Here is a 20,964-nt window from a genome sequence, read left to right as displayed (position 1 = left end):
TCGAAGAAATTCTGGTCCACCATCCGTCGTCTCAGGAAAGGGAAGCAGTGCACCACCAACACTATTTATAGTGGGGATGGGTTGCTGTTGACCTCGACTCGGGACGTTGTGAGTCGGTGGGGAGAATACTTCGAAGACCTCCTCAATTCTCTAATCTCGTTGCACACTTGAGTACAATAACAATAAAGGGATTTCTGATTTCTGATCACCTCTCTGAGTTGTGCATCATCAGATGGGGCCATGTTTTTTTTTTAAATAAATGTCAAAATATCCATATTCCAACAATTAAGGCACATATTGAATACAAAAACTGCACAGTTGAACAACAAGGATTAGGAAAGGAAGAAAATCTAGATAAAAAAGGTAGAAAAAAACAAGAACAATGTGAGGATCTCAATCAAGAAGAGCAACAAGGTTCCATTAAAGAAAATAGTCTGTGGTCATTCATCCAACTGTTGATGTTGGACTTCGCTTTGAGGTATTTACATCTATGGATAAAATGTTTTGCAAGTGAAATTAAATTGTTGCCAAAAAGTCCAAGTCCTTCTCCTTTAACTTTACAGTGGAACCTCAGTTCTCGAACGACTCTGAGTTCGAACAAAAAAATAGAGAAATTCTTGCTTCGCAGTTCGAACAAACCTCGTAGTTCGAACGCCGGTACGACGCGTGAGTGCGTACGCGAGGGTGGGATGCTGAGCGGCGTACGGGTGTAGATCGCTCTCTTTCTCTCTTTATGACCAACTGTTGTCGCGTGCGGACGTGCTGCGTTTTGCTCTCGCGTTTTATATAAGTGTATGAAGTGTTTTAGCCCCTAATCATGCCTCCAAAGAAAGTCAGTGCAAGCAGCAACGGAATGGTTTCGGTGTTCGAACAATTCGCTTTTCGAACAGGGTTCAGGAACGGATTATGGTCGAGAACCGAGGTTCCACTGTACTTCAACTTTCATGGACAACATGTTAGTTGTTCCCTATAGGATTCGATTCAGTTTTTTTTTCACCCCAGCTCTGAGTTATGATTGGACAGTAAACAGCCAATCAGAATCAGCCCTAGTGTGCGACTCCTGATTGGTTAATAATTGTGGCACAATTATCACGCTTGCATCGTAATTGTAAATCTACGTTTTGCACCTGAGAGGAGAGAGAAGCCGTAAGCGTAAGACCTAGTTTGTGTTTGTGCGTACGCGTGGTGGGTCTTGTACACGCGAAACACATTTTGGTACGTACAAAACTTGTTTTCGGACGCGGTATTTGACATTACGCTCATGTCATTGGGACTTCTATGCGGTATTTCACATTACGTACACGCAAAACTTATTTTTGTACACCGTATTTCATATTACGCTTACGTAATTGTGGGATAAATCAAACGCCATACAAATGCAACTCATCGGGCACTCACACTCTAAATCCTGATTGTACTGTATTCAAATTATTGTTTTTTTTTCAAACACATTTTACAACCTATTTTGATTTTTGGTTTCATTCTATAGTACAGTATGGCATTGTAAAATAATAATAGCAGACTACTTCATGGATTTCACATATCACGGGTTATTTTTTTGGAACTCAACTCCCACAATAAAAGAGGGATCACTGTAATATTAATTTTGTCATCATGTCCCTACATATTAATAGTATTGAATGGATACATACAACTGCTTATTTTGTCATTATTTACATGTACTTAAAAAACAAATGGTTTAATGAGACCAGTGATATGAAAAAAAATGTGATTAACCAATGGCAAATGGGCTGTCACTTGTACAGCGCTTTTCTACCTTTGGTACTCAAAGCGCTTCACACTATCACCTCACCTCACCTACTGATGACATGCCATCAAGAGCAACTGGGGGTTCGGTATCTTGCTCAAGGATACTTCGACATGGACACAATGGCCAGGGATCGAACCCACAACCGCTTGGTCGGGAAACGACCACTGAGCCATGCTGCCCCCAATCCACCGTGGGGTGAACATACTAAACGAATGGACTCACGATAAGGTAAATGCTGAGTTGGCCAGGTTAAGTACAGAGTTCTTGTTTCTCACAGAGACAGTGGTGAACAAAAGCAATTGTTTTTAGTGACAAGAGCACATTTATTCATACCGTACTTACACGTGTTATTCATAATATCAGACACGGTGTGAAATGCATGGCTGCGTGGCTAACACTTGACTCGCCCGCTTCTAAACATATACTGTAGGCTTTGCTGATGTGTGTGGTGTCCAAGATCTTCAATATATTTTTGTCTTCTGCAACATTTATAATAAAGCCCCGTTGGTTGGATTTCATTCAAGTGTGGTGAAGAGCTCTCTAATATCTCGTTGCACACCAAGTAAAATGACAATAAAGATCTTTCTGATTCCGATTCTGAGTCGCACATAGCGTCGGTCAGATGCCCATGTAGGTGTTCATCTTGCCAAGAGCGTCGCACACGGTGGTCAGGTCATTGCGGAGGTCCTGCACCACCTCCTCGATGCTATGCGTGTCTTTGAGGAGGTCCACGCGCTGCGTGTATGGGTTGTAGTACACCGAAAACGGACGCTTGATGGTTTTGGCGAACTCTCTGAAAAACGAGAGTGCGCATTCCTTTGTAAATTGATTTCAGGCCAACAATTCAGTGCTGGGCCAGAAGGCATGGTGGCCTACTGGGCTCCATCCTTGGACCACTACTGTATTTGAACTATACCATGTGTCGCGCTCGTTTGCAATATCGGTGATGGAACAAGTTTGTTCTGAGGTGGTCAGCAATATGCGTGAAGTCATTTGGATGTACACATTTGGACTTTAGCAAAGTAACAAACGTAAATTTACCGCATCTTCTGTTTGGCCTCATCAAAGCTGTCAGAGACAAAGTAAACATCCTGGAATGTGGTGATGAGACATTCTTGTTTGCAGGTGGTCTTGGGGTCAAAGGGCCTCACGCAGGCCTGATCTGACAAGGCATGCTTTAAAAAGAAAATAAATAAGTAAAAAAAACAAAAAACAGAGGCTAAGCCACGCCGATCGTTGTGTTTTCAGACTTCTTGGAAAGAAACCGCTTCATCTGGAATCAAAGCTCAGCGAAGAGGGCTGTCATGTCATTGAGATGTTTGGAATCGACTGATTGCTTTTTTTCTCCATCCATTATATGTGTGCGCGTGTGTTTGTGTTGTATTACCCTGAGTTCTCCAATGGATGACAGCAAACCTGCACCATAGGCTCTCAGCTGACCTTCTTGCTTGCAGAGGCCAAACTCAATGGTGAAGAAGTAACACTGACAACGCACACACACACTGGTCGTCACAAAGACACAAGAGTGGACTGCAACACATTCACATGACTCACTGTGGCCAGTTTCTGCACATCGTCATCCGAAGCTCCGAGAGATGCCAGACCAATCTCTTGCGAAAACTGAGCAAACTTTGGATCGGCCAGCAGAGGAACGTGACCCAGAAGCTCGTGACACGTGTCCCTGAAATATAACGCAGCTCATAAAAACACTCATTGTCCCGATTTCATTGAATACCCTGAAATCATTCAGGTATCGCAAAGTGGTTTAGTATTGCTCAAGAGTTTGAGGAATGGCGAGGAGCAGGCCGGCTCACGGTTCGGGCGTGTAGAGCGGATCGGTGCTGTGCCGGATATATTGCGTACAGTTGAAGACTCGGTAGGCCAAACCCGCCAGGAAGTCTCGGGGTGACAGGTAACCTGCGACCGGTCGCACGGTGAAACCGGACCTCTCTGCAACACAGAATACGTGGCTGACTTTGACTTTGAAAGCTATTTCCCGTCAGATGAAGTCCGATCAGGAAGTAGTGACTGCGAGCAAGGTGGCTGAAGCAACGGGAATTGATGTGAGTGGACGAGACACAACTGGGGGCGGGGGGGGGGGGGCGAAGGGCTCGCGCGACCTCTGAGGAAGTGCGAGACGTCCTCCAGCTGCGGAATGTTGTCGTGTCGATAGCCGCAGTGCTTGCTGAGCAGGGGCAGGTTCTTGAGGTACTCTTTGCAGGCGTGAGTGGGGTACAGCTTGTTGAGCTCCATGAAGATCACGCCCCATGTGCGCACCTCCTCCGGGGTATACTCGATGCGGGGGATGGGCTGGCCGCTGCAAACAAACAATGAGCCAAACGTGAGCGCAAAAGACGTTTGCCACAGAGACTCTTTGTGCCAAATGAAGAGGACGAGCTCTTACAACTTGTACTTCATGGCCACCTCCACAAAATACTTGCGCCGCTGGCGGTAGAGTTCATCTTTGAAGCCCTGAAGAACAAAAAAAAATAAAATAAAATAGCTTCAAGTCTACAATTCTTCTCCATCCACGACAAAACCGGGAAAAGCTGGTGCAGTGGTTTGAATCCTCATTCTCCACACTTCTACACAGACTGTACCGGGTGGTCAGCGTCCAGCTCAGATCCGTACATCAACACTCTGTGGGAGCATTGATCCAGTTCGGAGATCTTCATGGGAAACCAGGGAACTTCTTCCTCATCTGCAGCACACAAATACACAATGTGGTTTTGCAATGTGCTCATCGCCTGTAGAGCGCGTGAGGCGCACGGACCGGCCTGTGCAGCCCAGACGTGGGCTGGCGTGTTGAAGGAAAGGATGTTGACATGATCTTTCAGAACCTCCAGGAGCTCGTTGAAGTCCTTCTTGCTGCAAATGCAGTCGGCGAAGATCTCCACCTCATTGGCCGCGCGCTTGGACGAGCGCGATTCGATGTGGTTCAGGTTGACCCGCTTCTCCTGTGAATAGGGACTGTCACGTGACATGTCAGCTGACCTGCCCGGAGGACCGGGAAGCCCTTCGATCACATGACTGGACTCCAGCCAAACTTTTTGGACTTGGTACTTTCTTACCTAAAATTGATCAATAACTCCACATGACTTTGAAGCCAACTACCGGACTTGACAAGTCTTGCGCATTTTAATTTGAAAAATGTGCCACTTTTTTTGTTTTGGAAAGAAAACTAGTGCCCAATAGTATTCCTTGTGAATTGAAGGATTTATTTATTTGTGGAATTGGAAAAAAAGAAAAGCACCATACAGGATTTGCCATAGACGCCGACAACCTCATTTAACGTCACGTTAGATGTCGCTTTAAAAACGGCAAAAAACATTACCAACAGCTGGTCCAAGTCAAAAATGAATTGAGCTTTGTACGGGCTTTTCGTTTCATTGAGAAGACGGGCAAGTCATGGACAATGCAGAATCTGCCTTTGGAACTATGGGTTGTGAACGTGAACGCTGGTGTCTGAGAAAGACATGTAGGCAAGCATAGAGTGTGAAGAAAGAAAGACTGTCTGACTTCACACTGAATTGTGACTTGCTTGACCCAAGTCATGACTTGACTCGACTTGCTCGAAATTTAGTGGGGACTCTGTTAGATTTGTTGGATGTTTTGGACCAGTCGCTCGCAAATTAGGAGTGGCTCCATCGCATTGACACACAGAGCAGCCAGTCATAGACTTGTTGCATGCTACACCGCGCGTGCACAAACAAGGGCGCTAACTAGCTAAATTGTCAGTTTCCATTTTGTTTCTGTTTCTACGCTACGCTTTTTGGGAGGCAAACAAACTAACCAAAAAAAAAAAAAAGCAGCACCGTTGTATTCGCCAGTAATCTTAAAATATGAAAACAATGTAGGAACATGGAAGCTAGGTAAGCAGGCGGGCCAGGGGGGGGGGGGCGATGCGATTCGGCACAAGTGTCAAACTCAGGTGTTGTGCCAAAGTACTTACCCTCAAAAAAATCTTTATCCCCTGACGTGGGAGCGCACACACATTAATTGACTCAAGGCGGCAAGATGTGAGTACGTTTGTTTTCATTGAAAGGCATGAAGAATAAATAGTTTTTTTGTTTTTGATTAGCTGTAATTTAAACAAGGTTTTGCATAAAAGTGGTAGTATCCGTCCATGTGTCGAAATTGGGGAAAAAATACCTGCTTTTGCATTTGTTTGGCCAAAATAGTTTTGCAATCAATGAAGCGAGTACAGTGACTTTCAGTAATCGAACACAATAAAAAAATAAATAAATAAAAAAGCAGGGAGAGGATATTAGGGAAGTGGGCTATCATGTTTCTAGCGGGATCAAATTAAACCGGGAAGATACTTACAGGTGGACTCCCGTTAGAGAACACGTAATTGTATTCCAATAGACAGTTTGATTTGTTTGTAACCATCGATAGCCGCGTCAAGAGTAGCAAAAGAAAAACAAAATAAAGTCACTCGCGTTCCGCGTCGGACTCGAGATGCATTCAATGACCACTGACACAGTAGGACATCCATATACTTCTTCAAAGCTTCAAACAACTACACGACTCAAAACAATAGGAATATTATGGCAGGCAGTAACCGCAGAGGTGATCAAACAGGCGAGCCCCAACAAACAAATGACTAACTGTTTATTACTGAGATCATTTTGAGGAACTTCAGCAAGTATGAGCAGGATCCCTTTTTCCTAGCCACCGTTGACTAATAGTCATTACCAGTGATACTGATCCTGGCAGGTGCTGCCAGAATAAGTACCCCGACTCCACTCACAAAAATAATAACCCCAAACACCAAGTGATGTATTCTGTGGGCTTATTGGATCATTTTGCGTATGTGTAGCAAATTTGATCAGAGTCCCTCTTTCCTAAGCAAAGTTACTGGGGGGGGGGGGGGGGGGGGTCCTGATTTAAATGAGCATACTTATCAGGCTTCTTCAGAGCTTGCTGATGAGCTGATCATTTGAATCAGGTGTGTTGCAACCGGCTACAGAGATTGAAAGCATGCAGGAAAGCAGCCCTCCGGTCCCGGCGTTTGACACCTATGCGCTAAGGCATATATGTCAAAGTCAGGGGCTGCGGGCCAGATCCGGCTGCGAGAGGAATTTATTTGGCCCTCGGGATGATATTCATTTACTATTAGAACCGGCCCGCAGGTCGCTGGTGTTTCACATGCGCCAAAACTACATTTCCCATAATGCAACGGTGGCGTGCAGAGCAGTAGACGGGAGCATGGTGCGCCACATTTCATTATTCATCAGCAGTGATTATCGTCACAGCTAGTGTTAACTTTCAGATGCCCCTCAAAAATGGCGAAACGAAAGGTGGACACTGAGAAGAGTTAAAAACTCACTTAAGGTTGAACAGTTGAAGTAAAATATCTGTTTTCATTGCACGTGTGACTTTTCTTTGAAGAAGGTGTTGTTTTTCTCTTATTAGTGGATGTTTTATTTTGTTTCAATCCAATTGTTTTATATTTGAATATTTCATTTGAGTGACTGATAAAAAGTAAATTGAGCCTACTTGTGACTTTTTACGTCCCTGCTTTGAATAATACCGCTTCATTCATTTAATGTGCATGTTGTAAGGATTTTATAAAGTTTTGTCTTTTGTGCCTGTTGAAAATTAAAAATTATTGACGGAACCAAATATTGCTTTATTGGTCCGCTCCGATACATGTTAGGTTTTCAGTACGTTCAATTAGGTTCTCTCCATTATGTGTAATAATTGTTTTTTTTTTCAATAAACATTCAATCAGTCCGGCCCTCGGCTTCTTGGCAATTTTTCAATTTGCCCCCCTGTCTATTTGACTAAGGCATGCGCTCGCATTTTCCCCGGTGCTGGCGAATGACCCGCAGGAAGGATGAAGTCCAAGCTCCCGTTTCAACGTGCCTAATGTTCACTGGGAAGTGTGTCTGGCGCAAGGCTCGCTATCAGCAGCTCCTGTCCGGACCCATTCCATTGCGTGTAAGTCATCAATAAAGTAAGGACTGAAAACGTGCACTCCTTGTGTTGTGCAATATATTCAAATAAATATATAAATAAAGCCGATAGATCACTGGGAGTTGGTTATTTTATCAGTAGCTTGCATGCTGAAAAAGAGTGGGGACCACTGCTCCAGAGTGTTTTCATTTATGGCACACATTTCTGGCGACTTTCTCCCGCTCTGCGAGGATGTCTCACCTGGAAGAGTCGCAGAGCTCGAACCAGACAGCCAACCTCATTCTTCAGTGAGAACACCACCGGCCGACTCGGTCCTCCATCAGTCTCACTGATGGGACTGAAGGACGGGCGACGTGACTGGACACACAGACACACATTCGTGAAATGTCAACGTACCTTGAATGTCGTTCGCATGTTTTGAGCCTCGTGAGGAGGAAGGTGATGATGGGAGTCACCATCTGGCCACCGGTGTGGCGTAGCGGTGGGCGCCGGTCCAGCATGGCCGAGTCAAAGGAGAGTCCACGACGGCTCCAGTACTTGCTGGAGAACATCATCATAGCAGGCTGCATGGCAGGCAGCGGCTCCTGCTGGTCGTCCTTCATCACGTGAGAGGACGCCATGGGGAACCAGTGAGTGTACGAGTACCACGACCGCTCCAGTCTGAATGTTCGGACGTCCGCACCTGACACCGACCGCCACGCTTAAATAGGTAGAAGGCGGGGGGAGCGCAGTTTGATCCTATGAGTCTTTGGATCCCATTCTACATGAATGATTGTTCATTCCAATTATGATATTCTTATATTTGCAGGGCATTTTGAAATAGTGTTCTCGTAAATGACATTGTTGCAGTGTTTTGATGATTATAATAGTGTTACATGTAATGATATGTTTGTTTCTCAGCGGATGTTGCGTGTTGTCATCCATCTTTGAATGCCGTGTGTGTGGGTGTGTGTGTGCGTGTGCGTTGAGAAGCACAAAAAGCACGGCCAACACGTCAGCTGATAATGGCAGCAAGCACCTGCTGCTCTGTGCCAATTTCCTGTCAGTCAGGAAATGAAAGCGTTGCCTCTCAGATGTGCTGCCGCCGCCTTATGAGCTGATGCGCTGATAGCGAGCTGCATTCAACATCTCACATCCAACATTGAGCATCCTGATGATCTAGTTGTGACGCTGAGAAAATGGATGCTTGTTGATTTCGGAAAAAATATTCAATCAACATGATGGCAGCTTATGCTAAAGCCAAAGGTGGAGGACTTCTGTCTCATTAGTTGACTCCAGGCAGACTCAACCAATGCTTGGCAGTTTTGCGCAGTCATGTGTAATACAGGTTGACATCTTGTCAAAATTTCTATCGCGGTTAGCGTGCGCATTGGTGAGTAAGTTCACATTTTGTATCATGATAAATGGAGGCGGGTTGTTCAAATGACCCTGTCCCATTTAATCATCTCTCTCACTTATGTCACTTCAATGTTCGAGATCTGGGAAAAATAAGTCAGAAGGAAGGCCCTTGTTAAGATGATACATAAGAAAGCCTGCATATCATTCCCCGAGGTCAAACAAGACTAAGGACATGGATGACCATGACCTGTGATCAACTTATTTGGAGTCAAGTAAGTTTCGCGCCTCTATTCAAATATGGTCTGTGGGAGGGCCGTGGTCTGGGGCTGACACTCTTGTCCAGCGCTCATCTGCCTCTACTTCTGGGAGGTGGTTGTTTCTGAAGGCTGACTCTTTGTGATGAGGTCTACTAAATGCAAGTTTTGCGGTGAAGGTAAAATTTAAGAACCTCGGCTAACGCTTATATGTGAGACAGAAATGGGATGAAGTCAGATCAAATCTAGACCGACCTTTCTTGGCTGGTGGCACATTGTTATTTATTGATACAAGTTTTTTTTTCGTCAGATTTTGACTTTCCATATAGCACTTTGTGTTGTCCGCCGCGCCGGATCATCACGTTGTCGTCGTGCGGTGGCAGAGTACCCATACGGGGAAACCAAGAATGATCCAAAAACCCGGCGTCCGAACCGAAACTCTGTTTCGCTCCCGGACCCACACCTCTCTGAATAGAGGGGTGTGGCCATACGAAACTACTACTACTACTTTGAGTTGTTTTTTGATGGCGCTCCAAAAATGTTTTCTAGCACACTAGGTTTTTCAGGTGCTTCCGAAATACTGATTTTGCTTTGGAATTTGATAGCTACGTTTCGGAAAAGAAATTCCACCCGTTACTGAAACGAATCATAAATATTATGATTACTATGATCACAAAACAGGTCAATACAGACTCAGAGTCAATGCAAAAAGTTCATCTCGAAGTGCACCTCAAAATGTTGGCCATCTCTGTTCATTTACGTCAGTGTCCCTGTGGCGACAAGCAGGACAATTAAATCATCTGCCACTAAATGCCAGAAGGTACAAACCCGTGTTGCCCTTCATACAACTGAATGATCTGGAACCATATTTCACCTGAAATTCATTTATGACTATGCCTGAATGATTTCACAACATTTCATTTTGTTTGGTGGTGGCCTGTATTTATTTCTTTCAGGCAAAATATGCATGCGCCTAGGCTCAAAGGTTGGGACTCACTGACCCATTTGACAAAGTATGCCAACGGGGGTCACTGTTCCAGTACCTGAAACATAAATGCATGTTTAATCATGGAAGAAAAAGACATTTATTCACAACAAGTAGGAGAAAAGTTTTTAATGCATCAAACCGATCATCGAGGATATCGTGAACGTTTACATCTGCTGCATACACGAGCATGACGGCCCGCGTGTTAAACACTGTTCTTTCCTTTGCAAAACGTGTCCAGGCACAACTTCCTGTCCAGCGTCACATCGGACAAAAGTGCACGTGGTAGAAAAATATGAATCTTGGCTACGACATGAAGGCACCGTTGCTGAGATGCTGAGAGTCCATGGCTCTCAAGTGTTCGTTGGAGTTGGCGCAGGCGCGTTCGCCTCGACGCGACGCAGCCGCCACAGGCGCAGACGCCGACTCCATGCGCTCGTCTGAGTCGCAGTGACTGCCAGGTTCACAGTCCAACGCCAGGATGGCGACCACGGACTGAGGCAGGCCCTGAGGACACACAGGCCAGCGTGTGTCACAGACGCTAGCCGACGATAGGATATAACCGGGTGCGGTCATAATGGAGTGAAATCCTCAAAGACGACGACACATGCTCTCTATGCGCACGCTGTCACATTCCGTGTGCGTTTGGCAATAGCTCTTGGAAAAACTTTGAACTGTGTTTGTGAACTGAGGCGCTCTTTTTGAGTTATCTGTTTGTTGATTTTTCAAACGCTTCAGACGTTCATTTCACTGAGTGCATTTTTTGAGAAAGGATCAAGTCTTGTTTTCGGTCTTGATCATCTACTGGATTTTTCCGGATGGATCCTAGAGTTGTGTTTGTCTTGTTGTGACGTTGAGTTCTACCTGACACGTCTTGATCTGCAGCCAGATGCTTTCTGCCTTCTGAAGGATTTCTTCCACGTCCAGCTTCATGGAGAGCTCGTTCACATGCTACCCAAACCGCAACACACACGCAAACTTGCTCATTAGCGCACAGAACCACAAACATCACAACAAACTGAGGAGCGTGCTTACTTGGAGGATCTCATTGAAGCCAAAGTTCTCCTCGATAATTTTGCTCTTCTCCGAGTCCAGGATTGCACAGCAGAGCAAGAGATGGAAGTTTTGACAGGGCAGGCCCGTCCACATCACCTGAAACATAGCGAGGTCAGCCGGGTCACCGCCACCTGGTTGGGGTCCGACTGGCGCACTGACCTCCCAGAGCCTGAGTATGCTGTGGAAGGAGAACTCCCTCTTGAAGCGGATGAGCAGCCAGCGGAAGCAGAAATAAAGATAACCGGATTCTTGAGACTCTGCGGGCGCACCGGGGACAGTTCAAAGGTCGGGAGCGGCACGCAATAGAGGCCCTGGGAGAAATCGCTCCCTTGCCACAATGTACACGTGTGCACAATACAGTGGAAGGGTGTCACACTCATTTTAATCAAGGGCCACATCGTAGTTATGCTTTGCCTCTGCGGGGCTCTGACGAGCACACAAATGAATAATCGCCTCATATCATTGATATTACTTGAGAGACATGTCGTGATCTGTATTTTAACAACAAATTGAATTTGAGTCATGGAAAATCGTCACAACCAACTTTAAGGTGACAAGGGATTTGGTGCATCGAATATGTTCAAAAAGGTGCACGGAACAAACAAATCTCTAATCTCGTTGCACACTTGAGTGCAATGACAATAAAGGGATTTCTGATTTCTGAAATTTAGCGAGGAACAGGAAGTCGACACACTATTTGCTTTAGTGGGCCACAAAAATGGGATCTGGATGCCCTGTCTCGAATTTGATCCAGTGAGTTGGCCACTTATGTTTTATGAAGTGATCCCGGACAAACGTATCCCACAACGCATCTCGACAAGTGCTGTAGTAAACAACCCAAGCCACTAAAATGCGAGTTAATCCGATGATGATTGACGGATTTATTTCCATACTGAAACAGTGTTTCACTTTCTGAGGCACTGTCTGATTTTGGGCATGACACCAATTCATGGAAATATCCTTAATGTAACGGAATCTTCACGTCTCCAAAATAATGACATCTCAGGAAATTGAAAAAGAAATCAGTTCAATGTCCACGTTATACCTCCTACTCCCTTCATAGAACGTTGCCCAGTGGCAACGCACAGCACAACCACCAAAATCATGCTCAATGACAAATGCAGCCATCCGTCCATCCATTGTCTGACCAACAACCACCACTTACACTCACTTTGACACTTCAGGGCCGTTTTGAGCAGGGGGTGCCTGCTCTTTTCCAGCATGCGGGCCACTTAACAAAATAACCAAGTCCAAGTCATCTATCAATTTTATATTGGCACCCCAGATTTAGAGTCTTTAAACAACCTAATCTCATAGCCCCAACATTTACGCCCCCTCCCAAGATCTTTGTATAATGAACGCAGTCGCTGTTATCATTCGTCATTCCCTTGTCCCGAATCAATACAAAGGCATTTTTAGTGGAGGCCCTCGCTCGGTCCAGTACACAGAAGCTCATGCATACCCAGATAGTTGCAGAAGGTCGGATCCAGCAACCTGAGCAGCGTACTGAGCTGGATCAGCTCAGTCTTCATCCCCTGCATCTGCTCCTCAAAGTTCTCGTGCTAGGAAAGACGTCGGGAATGTCAGTCGGAAGCTGAGCCCGCTTTAATTTCCGGGACAAAAAAACTCACCATGTGCTCCATGAAGCAGACGAAACACCAGAAAGCGTCCACCTCGTTCTCCATGACGAAGACAATCGGCGACAGCAGATCGCTCATGCCCTGCACGTAACCTACGCACACACGCACCGACGCGCACGGTGAGCAGCCACGCCGGTGACGGAGCGGAAAGCAGACGCGCTCTCACCCAGGTCAAAGTCGTACATGCAGTATGTCATGAGGATGTCGTGCAGGAGGACCAGACCCGGATTATCTATCCCCTCATAGAATCGATTGCTTCTGTCCGTCCGGTTGACATCTTTCTCTGTAAAGGGCAGCGGGGGCGAGCCGTGAGGCTAATCCACACCAGCAGTAGAGGCCGAGGGTTTAGCGTGATCCTCACCAATCAAACTCCTGTAGTCCCGAAGTCGGGAATTCCTTCTCTCCTGCTCCTCACTCACCGACTTCCACTGCAGCTTCATGCGGAAATATTCATCCCTGCCGCAGAGACCAATGCACGCTTTCACATCAATCATACTCGTTCTCGCGCCATCCGCCCGTTTTCACCACAGTGGTGTGTCAGGGGAGCAGGAGTCCGCTCCAGCACACCCCGGACTCGTGGCCGGGTGATCCGAGGACACATAAATAGGCAAACAATGCTCACAATCACAGCGAAGGACAATTTAGAGGCTTCGATGAACTGCTAGCTGGGCCACCGGCCGATAATGCGGCGGAAGCTGACTGATCTCGCCAAAGAGTTTTCATGAGCGGCTGCCGGCGTGCGGCGAGCTTGCGGTTTGTTTCAGACTCTTAATTTGTCTTGAAGTGTGCATGATTGTTTGTCTATACGTGCGTGCCCTGCGAGTAGCTGGCCCCCAGCCCGCGGTGTACGCCGCAGGATAGAGTGCGGCACACCCGTACCGCTAAAGTCACTAATAACAATGAGTCATACGTTTTGCTTCTCTGCAGACTTTTCCTCTCGTCCAGTGTGCTGTTCCAAGGAAAATATCCCAAAAGAAACTTCCAGGCTTCTTTCCTCAACCCATGGTAGAGACCCTGCAGGGGGCAACACACATGACAACCACTATCAAAGCAAAACCAACTCCAGGACACGCAGCCAAGCGTAAAACTTGCCCCCCTGAAGATGGACTCTTGGAGCCGACCGACGTGCATCAAGCGACCGTCCTGGTCATGATGTCCATTCCACACGCCGGTGGACACAGGCGCGCTCCGCGACACCAGCGGCCGTGTGCCCAGGTCCACCTGCAGTTGATCAGGAGTGGCACAAGAACTCACTCTCTTGAGTACAAGCAGCATTATTTGCGTAAAAATGGCACCCTGCACTTAAGTCTGTCTACAAAAGTAAACTGCAGAAAAATTGTCACTGCCATTGAAGTATTGGCTCGACAAGGTCAATTTGTTTGTTTTTGCTGATTACTGAAGACATTTGGGTTCCACACCAAAATAATGAATGTGATACAAAAGTGTAGAATTCCAACTTTATTTATGGTATTTAAATCTAGAAGCTGCATCATGCAGCAACACAATCCCCCAAAGAGGAAGGTCTAGGTCATATCAATGGGCAGACCTTAACCCAATCGAGTATGCGAAGAGTAAACTAAAAGGAGAAACCCTAGAAACAAACACTTGGCTCAGAGAAGGCCTGGGAAACAATTTCAAAGGAAGAATGCAACAGTCTGGTGAAGTCGATGGCTCACAGGCTGGATGCAGTTATTGTAAGAAATGCTCAGTTCGCACCAAATCCGTTGCGAGCGTTGCTGGCGGCGCGATTGAATTGAGGTCAATGGAGTTTGTGCGGGCGGGCGCAGATGTGTGCGTGTGGAGTGATGGGACACGGAGCACAGGACCAAAATTTCGCCCATCCGGCACGGCTAAAAAAAATTTTTACTTTCTTTGAGTGTTGCGTCGCGGCAGCCAATCAGCTCTGGGATATTCTGCACATAGCGTTATGTACACTTGGGGTGTTGTTTGAAAAGAAAAGAAAATTCAATTACGCTTGTCATGTTTTTGTCATCAAATAACCTCGTTTAGCTCGTCACCGTCTCATTATTGTCATGTTAACGAAATATTTTCATCGTCGACGAAAACATCACTGGCGTCCCCACCAGTGTTGTTTTCGTCCATGATGACGATCGTTAACGCCCCTTCTTTTCGTGACGACAACGAGACGATGACGACCTAAGCGGTTATTTGATGACAAAAACATGACGTTGACGTACATGAAATTTTCGATGACGAGACGAGACGGGATGAAATTGTTAGCGTGTGGTTTGTCAGACACTCAAAATTGATGACATCCCTTCCCTTCTGTCTTTCAAAACCGAGCAATGAAGTACAAGTATCTTTTGTTTGGGTATGCCCACCATTGGGACAGCACGCAGGGCGCATGCGCACGTCACACATACTGGTGTCGCACGAACACGTCTGCGGCCATTCGTCTCGGCTCGCGCACACTGACACGCGTTCCTTTGACGGACCATGGCGACACTCGCAATGCTACTTCACTCTGATAACCGCAAGTAAACAAGACATATGTTTGATAGAGTTTGCACTTGTGCAACTATATTATTATTAAGTCAATGTTGTTAAAAGGTTTTTATTTGATGTTGCTTGCAGTGAAATAAAGCCACAACAGTTGCCAAATAAAACATTTTGGTTCTCGGCTTACTTTGGAGCAATGAGCATCGATTCCATTGTCACTACTTTTATCTGTTTGAAATGCATAGTCAATCAGAAAGTCTTTGTTATTGGGTGGAAAGCTGGCATGGCTATTTTTAACCCAAACGGACTAAAACCTTTTTGAGTTTTGGTCTAATAAATTTACAAAAACTAGACTAAACCTCTTTTTTTTTTTTTTGCGTTTGCATCGACTAAAACCTTGTTGAGTTTCCATCGACTAAAACCAGACTAAAACCTCTTTGCATTTTTGTCGATTAAAACCAGACTAAAACCTTTTGGAGTTTTCGTCGACTAAAACTAGACTAAAACTATCACGAATAGGAATGACGAAATCTGACGAAATCTAATAAACAGTTTCGTCCAAATGACTAAGACTAAGACTAAATCTAAAATGCCCGCCAAAAACAACACTGGCGTCCACCACTGGAGTTGACAAAATTGTGTCTCACCCTGGTGACCACCTCAAAGCCGGGCTCCTCCTGCTGGTTGATCTCCAGGCCCGGGATGACCTCACCAAGTAGGTGTGCTACCTCCTCCGGGGGCCGCTGGTGTTGTTCCTCTGTTCCCCGGAAGGTGTCGAAGATGTAGTTGGTGACTTTGGAGAAGCGGCCCAGCGTGGTCACATACGGATCCTTGCGGAACTTCTGCCGGATGAAGCGGCCGCGTCAGTGTGTTTGCAAATGGTTTTAGCACTTCGAAACTTACATGGACCAGGCCAAAGTTGTTGTCGTCCGCCAGGTTCTCAAAGGACTGACTCAGAACCTTGTTGGAAGAACTGATCAGCAGACGAGATTTGTCCTCCGCGCACCTGAGCACATGCATTCAACCGTCGTCGTCGTCATGATAAAAAAAGAAAGGAATTAATTAAAAAAATAATAATCTCCAAAAATCTAATCAGTGGCTACTCTTTGTATGTGTTACCTTTCAGTGTGTTTTGCGCATGCAGTTTTCAAAGGGTTACTGTGGAACTATATGATCTTCACAGTCAGATCGTCAATGGCATGTTGCATATTTCGCTGACTGCTTTCAATGTGTTTGAGCGGTTATGTTTAAAAGGGAAAAAATGATTAAACAAAAAAAAAAAAAAAAAAACATTTTTTTTGTTTGTTTCTGTATTATCGCAGAGGTTGTGTGTGCGTGTGTGCGTGTGGGTGCGTGCGTGACGAGACGCTGGCATAAAGGTGGGTTAAGGGATTTCAAATGTGCCGCAGCCCAGACAATTTCCTGTGTGTGTGTGTCAGATAAGAGGTTTCATAAGATGATATTTGCTTTACTTCAAAGGAAGACAATTAGCATATAAATGATGCACTTCAATGCCACTCGCCAATGTTTGACGTGACAGGGCATTTCCGCAGTGGCCTTGGTAACTGAACCAGTGGTAGCATGCGAGCACCAGAGCTGCAGGCACTTGCACGAAGTCCTGTACTCACTCGCTGAGCGTGGCCACTCTCTTCAGGTTGTCCAGGAACTCTTTGCTGCCGCCCTGGTGGAAGTGCAGAGAGGGCAGCATTGACGACCCCTTGAGTGTGAAGAGCAGCACGGGTGCGTCGCGGTGGGGGCGGCTGCCCTCCTGGAGTGTGACGGCGGCGAGATGACTCAGGCTGACCGAGAAGAACCGTCCGCTCTGCGCGTAGCCACTCGTCACAGATCCTGACAGAGCGACGGGAATGTGCGACGACAACTCAGCCGGCAGGCCGTTCAAAACCAAAGCGCTCGCGATTGAGCCACCCACCTTCTCCAGCGGCGCAGGACTTCTTCTTGAAAGAGGCGGCGTTGATCAGGTCCCACTCTGTCTCGTAGCTCTGCTGGCTCTCCAGCGGGCACTGGCCTCGCTTGCCCGGATGCTGGTTGCCACACTCGACCCACTCCATGACCGAGCTAGAGTCCTGCTGGCACACGACATGCTTCAGGATGGCAAAGCGGGAAGTCTGCTGAGTTTTTAGGACAAACTCAGACTACAAGTATGTGTATGGGCTGATATTTGTGCCACTAGAAACTGAATCTGAATATCATCGATTTGATAGCTCATAAACATGGCCTGATTATGAGCAGACAGACACGTTGCAGGCAAACGTTGACTGTCATGCACATTTTAGAGTTAAGGGTTGCGTAACCAGCGTGGTTATCCCATGTAGTGTGACACCACCAAACATTGGCCATCTGGCATCTCAGACGCTTCACGAGCATGACACAGAAAGCCTGGGGTGTCCGAATTTTGGTTTGTTCGCCCTCTTAGTCTGACATGTCCTACGCCGGTACTGGACATTGACGAATAGGAAGACAGACTTCCCTCCAACGAGAAGAAACTGTTCTGTGGCGCCAATAAAACATTTTACCACTCCAAAATCCTGACTCTTTTCCGCTCCCGTTTATTGCAAAGCTGTTAGCATTTGCAAGTTCGGAGCTACGAAAAAATGTCAAGGTGTCAATAACATGATCTTATTTTATGTCTAGAAACGTCGTGATTCATATATAACATTTCTGTTCAGAGCTGTGCGCTCTCCGCCCTAATGCGGCTCTACCCGGACTAGTGTCAAAAGTCGACTGTACACCTACGCACTTAATTTGGGTCTTTACTGACTCTGTATTCCACTTTAGCAATTAGCACACATAACCACTTCTCGTTCGCGTCCTTGGTTAAAACGCTATTTGTTCGTGGGGTGATTTCACCACGGAGGAGATGATGCACATCACCAAGACCGTTGCTGCTGCATGTGCTGTGCACCGACTTACATATAGTAAGTACGAATAAAGACTGTGCTGTGGCGTTTTGTGGTTGTTGTTGTTTTTTTTTTTTTTTTTTTTTAATCACTACAACGCTGGTTAGTGTGACTTACTTTGTGAGCGTAAAAAAAAAAAAAAGGGCTTTGACAACCTCCAAAACATGTCTGAAATCGCAATTTCGGTCCCAAAACGATAAATTCTTCAGCCCTTGCGATCGCCATGAATAATACAAGATATTGTGTCGTATGAGCTCTGCATTCAGCAAAGCAGCACATGCACATACGCACGCACAAGTGCGTACACGCTGAAAAACGCACACCTTGGCAGCACATATGATGTGCGAAGGGTCCACAAAATCTTCAAGAGGTGAGAATTCCATCATGATGTCAGCATCCTGACAAAGGGGACATTTAAAAAAAATAAAAAAATCTGAAGTTTGTTCAATTCATCCTCCTCCTCCTAAACCGATTGGCATCAATTAAAAACCAAGAAATGTTAGTCTGTAAAAGCTTTCACCTTCTCAACTATTCGAAGCGAACCACAAACAAGAAACTTTTCTTCTGTCTCTTCTTCATCTCCACTTGGCTGTAGAAAGACGCCTTCAAGCTCATATAGAACCTGAACATGACACACAAGTGCTCATGAACAAATCGCACATGGACAACCAGCAACGACAACACACACACACAAACACATTTTGGTATGAACAGTCAGGAATGTGTAAAACTGGTTCTATTAAGATGTCAGAATGCTTGTCATTGTATTGGAATTAGGGGTGTCCCGATCCAATATTTGTATCAGATTGAGGTCTGATATCAGCCAAAAAAACTGAATTGGATTTTATCGGACTACATCCAAAATGTCCGATATTAGCACTCATAGACAAGCAGTCTATTTAAGAATCCACAGCATCGAGAGAGTGCGAGCATAGCCCACGTGAAATTCCTGTAAAGGAGCTAGAGGTGATTATTACAGTAAAAAAAAATCTAATAAATACATTTTAAAAAAGTCACACGCGCACGGCCAGTTGTCATTCACTTGAGTGAGATCCAGAGCGCAGGCTAGCCTCGGTCGTCACCAGCACGTTGGTCGTGGGATCGGCTAGGGGGTAGAGGCTTAAGCCTTCAGGCTGCCTGCCCAAGGAGTCGGATGAATGAACGTGAGGGCAAAAGGCCGTGCCTTTTCCATTTTGACTGTATTTATACCTTTGCTGCTGGACGTAAAAATTGCGTGGACTTAATCCACGAGAATATCTTCAATTGAAAATGACCATCAGCACTCAAACAGGGTCCTGCATTAATTTAAAAATATATTTGTCTGAAGTTATTTGCAAAAGTCACAGTTAAGTAAAGAATTATGTGAGTGATTTGTTCTTTGAAGCATAATATTAAATATACAGAAAAAAACAATTTCAAGCGCAGTCCTGCGGCAATGTTCCTCACGGAATTAAAAAAGAAAATGGGGCTGAACATGAAAGCTGACAGCACTCACCTCGCCTTTGCTGCTGTTCTTCTCTGTGAGACCCAAATTTGTTGCCGTCTGCTTGACTTACTGGTTTAATTATAAACTACCTTCACATATATTAGGGGTAGGGGTGTGTTCGATATTGTATGAGCATATTGAATTACAATTTCTGTACGTGTATAGTTTTACGTCAGCGTCCGGTTGTACATCAAGCAGCTGCGGTTACATGTTGTCAAAGACAATAAATGAGTCTTTGCAAAAAAAGAGTAGAGGGGCATTGTGGGTAGTCCCAATTAATGATTGATTTGAAGCTGCTTGCAGTGAATAAAAGCTAAGAAACGAATCTTCTCTTTCGGCCCATTTCGAGCATTGCAGCCCACGTAACTGACGTGACAGTAAATGACAGTGAAAAGTACAGCTCAACATTCAGGCCAGAAACAAACACGTTTAGTAGACGCTAGTCATTTGCGAAAGAGACAACGTGCTGTAATTGGCGACGCCTTTCATGTTGGAGGTTTCAAGAGCCAGCCTCACCACGGCGAACTAACTGGCAGCTAGTTAAACTAGCAGGCTAACTGCTTGTGCTAACGACGGCACACTCCCGAGCAGTGGCAGGAAAATGAGCGCTCAAAACGGCCAAGGCGCCTCCGCACGCTTCCTGCCGACTAAGTCGTCAGCGCAGCGCTGCCTTGTCAAACGTTCTCCAGTCACAGACACGACTTGTTTTTACCTTTGCAGAAGACTCAGCCGCCATGTCGCCAACGCGTCACGTGCCAGTATCTAACGCCACAACAACACTGACTGACGTAACTTCCGGTAAGCTTCCACTGGCTGCTCACTGACACGCGCGGGCGGCATACTGGAAACGCCCAATCTGTATTCTTTGAAACCGAAAGCAATTGCAACTATTTCTGCTTGTGTTGAATCCGATGTTTTCTTTTTGAAAATATGCTTGGTATGTATTTAATTGTTTTGTTGAATAAAACGACTCTATCTGTGTTTTGTGTTGTTTTACGCTCTAGTGTATATGATTGGGAATATTTTTGGAGTGTCATTGTGCTCTTTCGATATGCTTTGAATAAACGAGCCATTGATCACAGGAAGCAAAATGGCGTTGGCCGTCGGTGGAAATTGATCACTCTGATTGGCTGT

The 20,964-nt window shown here is 45.7% G+C and overlaps 2 protein-coding genes across 6 annotated transcripts; both read right to left on the bottom strand.

Moving 5' to 3' along the window:
- Nucleotides 1-1,763: 1,763 nt before the first annotated feature.
- On the bottom strand, nucleotides 1,764-8,394 carry LOC148334474 (tryptophan 5-hydroxylase 2). Of its 5 annotated transcripts, none has more exons than XM_088297652.1 (11): nucleotides 8,149-8,298; nucleotides 7,934-8,050; nucleotides 4,545-4,741; nucleotides 4,372-4,472; nucleotides 4,176-4,243; nucleotides 3,892-4,088; nucleotides 3,586-3,721; nucleotides 3,326-3,452; nucleotides 3,159-3,254; nucleotides 2,813-2,946; nucleotides 1,769-2,564 (listed from the first exon to the last, which is right to left on the bottom strand). In XM_088297652.1, the coding sequence occupies exons 2-11, from the start codon at nucleotides 7,972-7,974 to the stop codon at nucleotides 2,390-2,392; spliced, it is 1,272 nt and encodes a 423-aa protein (XP_088153778.1). In that variant the 5' UTR covers nucleotides 7,975-8,050; nucleotides 8,149-8,298; the 3' UTR covers nucleotides 1,769-2,389. The 5 variants fall into 5 exon arrangements, with proteins under 5 accessions (XP_088153775.1, XP_088153778.1, XP_088153777.1 ...); XM_088297650.1 differs by having other exon boundaries at nucleotides 1,833-2,564; nucleotides 4,545-4,728; nucleotides 8,149-8,394; XM_088297649.1 differs by having other exon boundaries at nucleotides 1,764-2,564; nucleotides 4,372-4,728; nucleotides 8,149-8,394.
- A 1,990-nt stretch (nucleotides 8,395-10,384) lies between these two features.
- On the bottom strand, nucleotides 10,385-20,683 carry tbc1d15 (TBC1 domain family, member 15). The gene is made up of 17 exons (XM_088299073.1): nucleotides 20,543-20,683; nucleotides 18,865-18,966; nucleotides 18,668-18,742; nucleotides 17,357-17,510; nucleotides 17,055-17,274; nucleotides 16,330-16,432; nucleotides 16,074-16,268; nucleotides 14,059-14,187; nucleotides 13,877-13,980; nucleotides 13,328-13,422; nucleotides 13,133-13,249; nucleotides 12,958-13,058; nucleotides 12,789-12,888; nucleotides 11,486-11,583; nucleotides 11,306-11,422; nucleotides 11,135-11,221; nucleotides 10,385-10,777 (listed from the first exon to the last, which is right to left on the bottom strand). Exons 1-17 carry the CDS (start codon nucleotides 20,564-20,566, stop codon nucleotides 10,577-10,579), a joined length of 2,022 nt encoding a protein of 673 aa, XP_088155199.1. The 5' UTR covers nucleotides 20,567-20,683; the 3' UTR covers nucleotides 10,385-10,576.
- Between the last annotated feature and the right edge of the window lie 281 nt (nucleotides 20,684-20,964).

This window comes from Idiotropiscis lumnitzeri, chromosome 6 (assembly GCF_059441095.1).
Source record: "Idiotropiscis lumnitzeri isolate Australia: NSW breed Sydney's pygmy pipehorse chromosome 6, RoL_Ilum_1.0, whole genome shotgun sequence".
NCBI classification, from domain to species: Eukaryota; Metazoa; Chordata; class Actinopteri; order Syngnathiformes; family Syngnathidae; genus Idiotropiscis; species Idiotropiscis lumnitzeri.
The sequence above is the reverse complement of the archived record's forward strand: the minus strand, read 5'-3'. Positions and strand labels throughout refer to the sequence as shown.

Coding starts and splice junctions, on each gene's coding strand:
- LOC148334474 (XM_088297649.1), bottom strand. CDS start 8,313: ATGGCGTCCTCTCACGTGATGAAGGACGACCAGCAGGAGCCGCTGCCT. Junction 8,051..8,148: donor GCCACACCGGTGGCCAGATG/GTGACTCCCATC, acceptor CTGTGTGTCCAG/TCACGTCGCCCGTCCTTCAG. Junction 4,089..4,175: donor GTGGCCATGAAGTACAAGTT/GTAAGAGCTCGT, acceptor GTTTGTTTGCAG/CGGCCAGCCCATCCCCCGCA.
- tbc1d15 (XM_088299073.1), bottom strand. CDS start 20,566: ATGGCGGCTGAGTCTTCTGCAAAG. Junction 16,269..16,329: donor ACAACTTTGGCCTGGTCCAT/GTAAGTTTCGAA, acceptor TTCATCCGGCAG/AAGTTCCGCAAGGATCCGTA. Junction 13,981..14,058: donor AAGAGTCCATCTTCAGGGGG/GCAAGTTTTACG, acceptor TGCCCCCTGCAG/GGTCTCTACCATGGGTTGAG.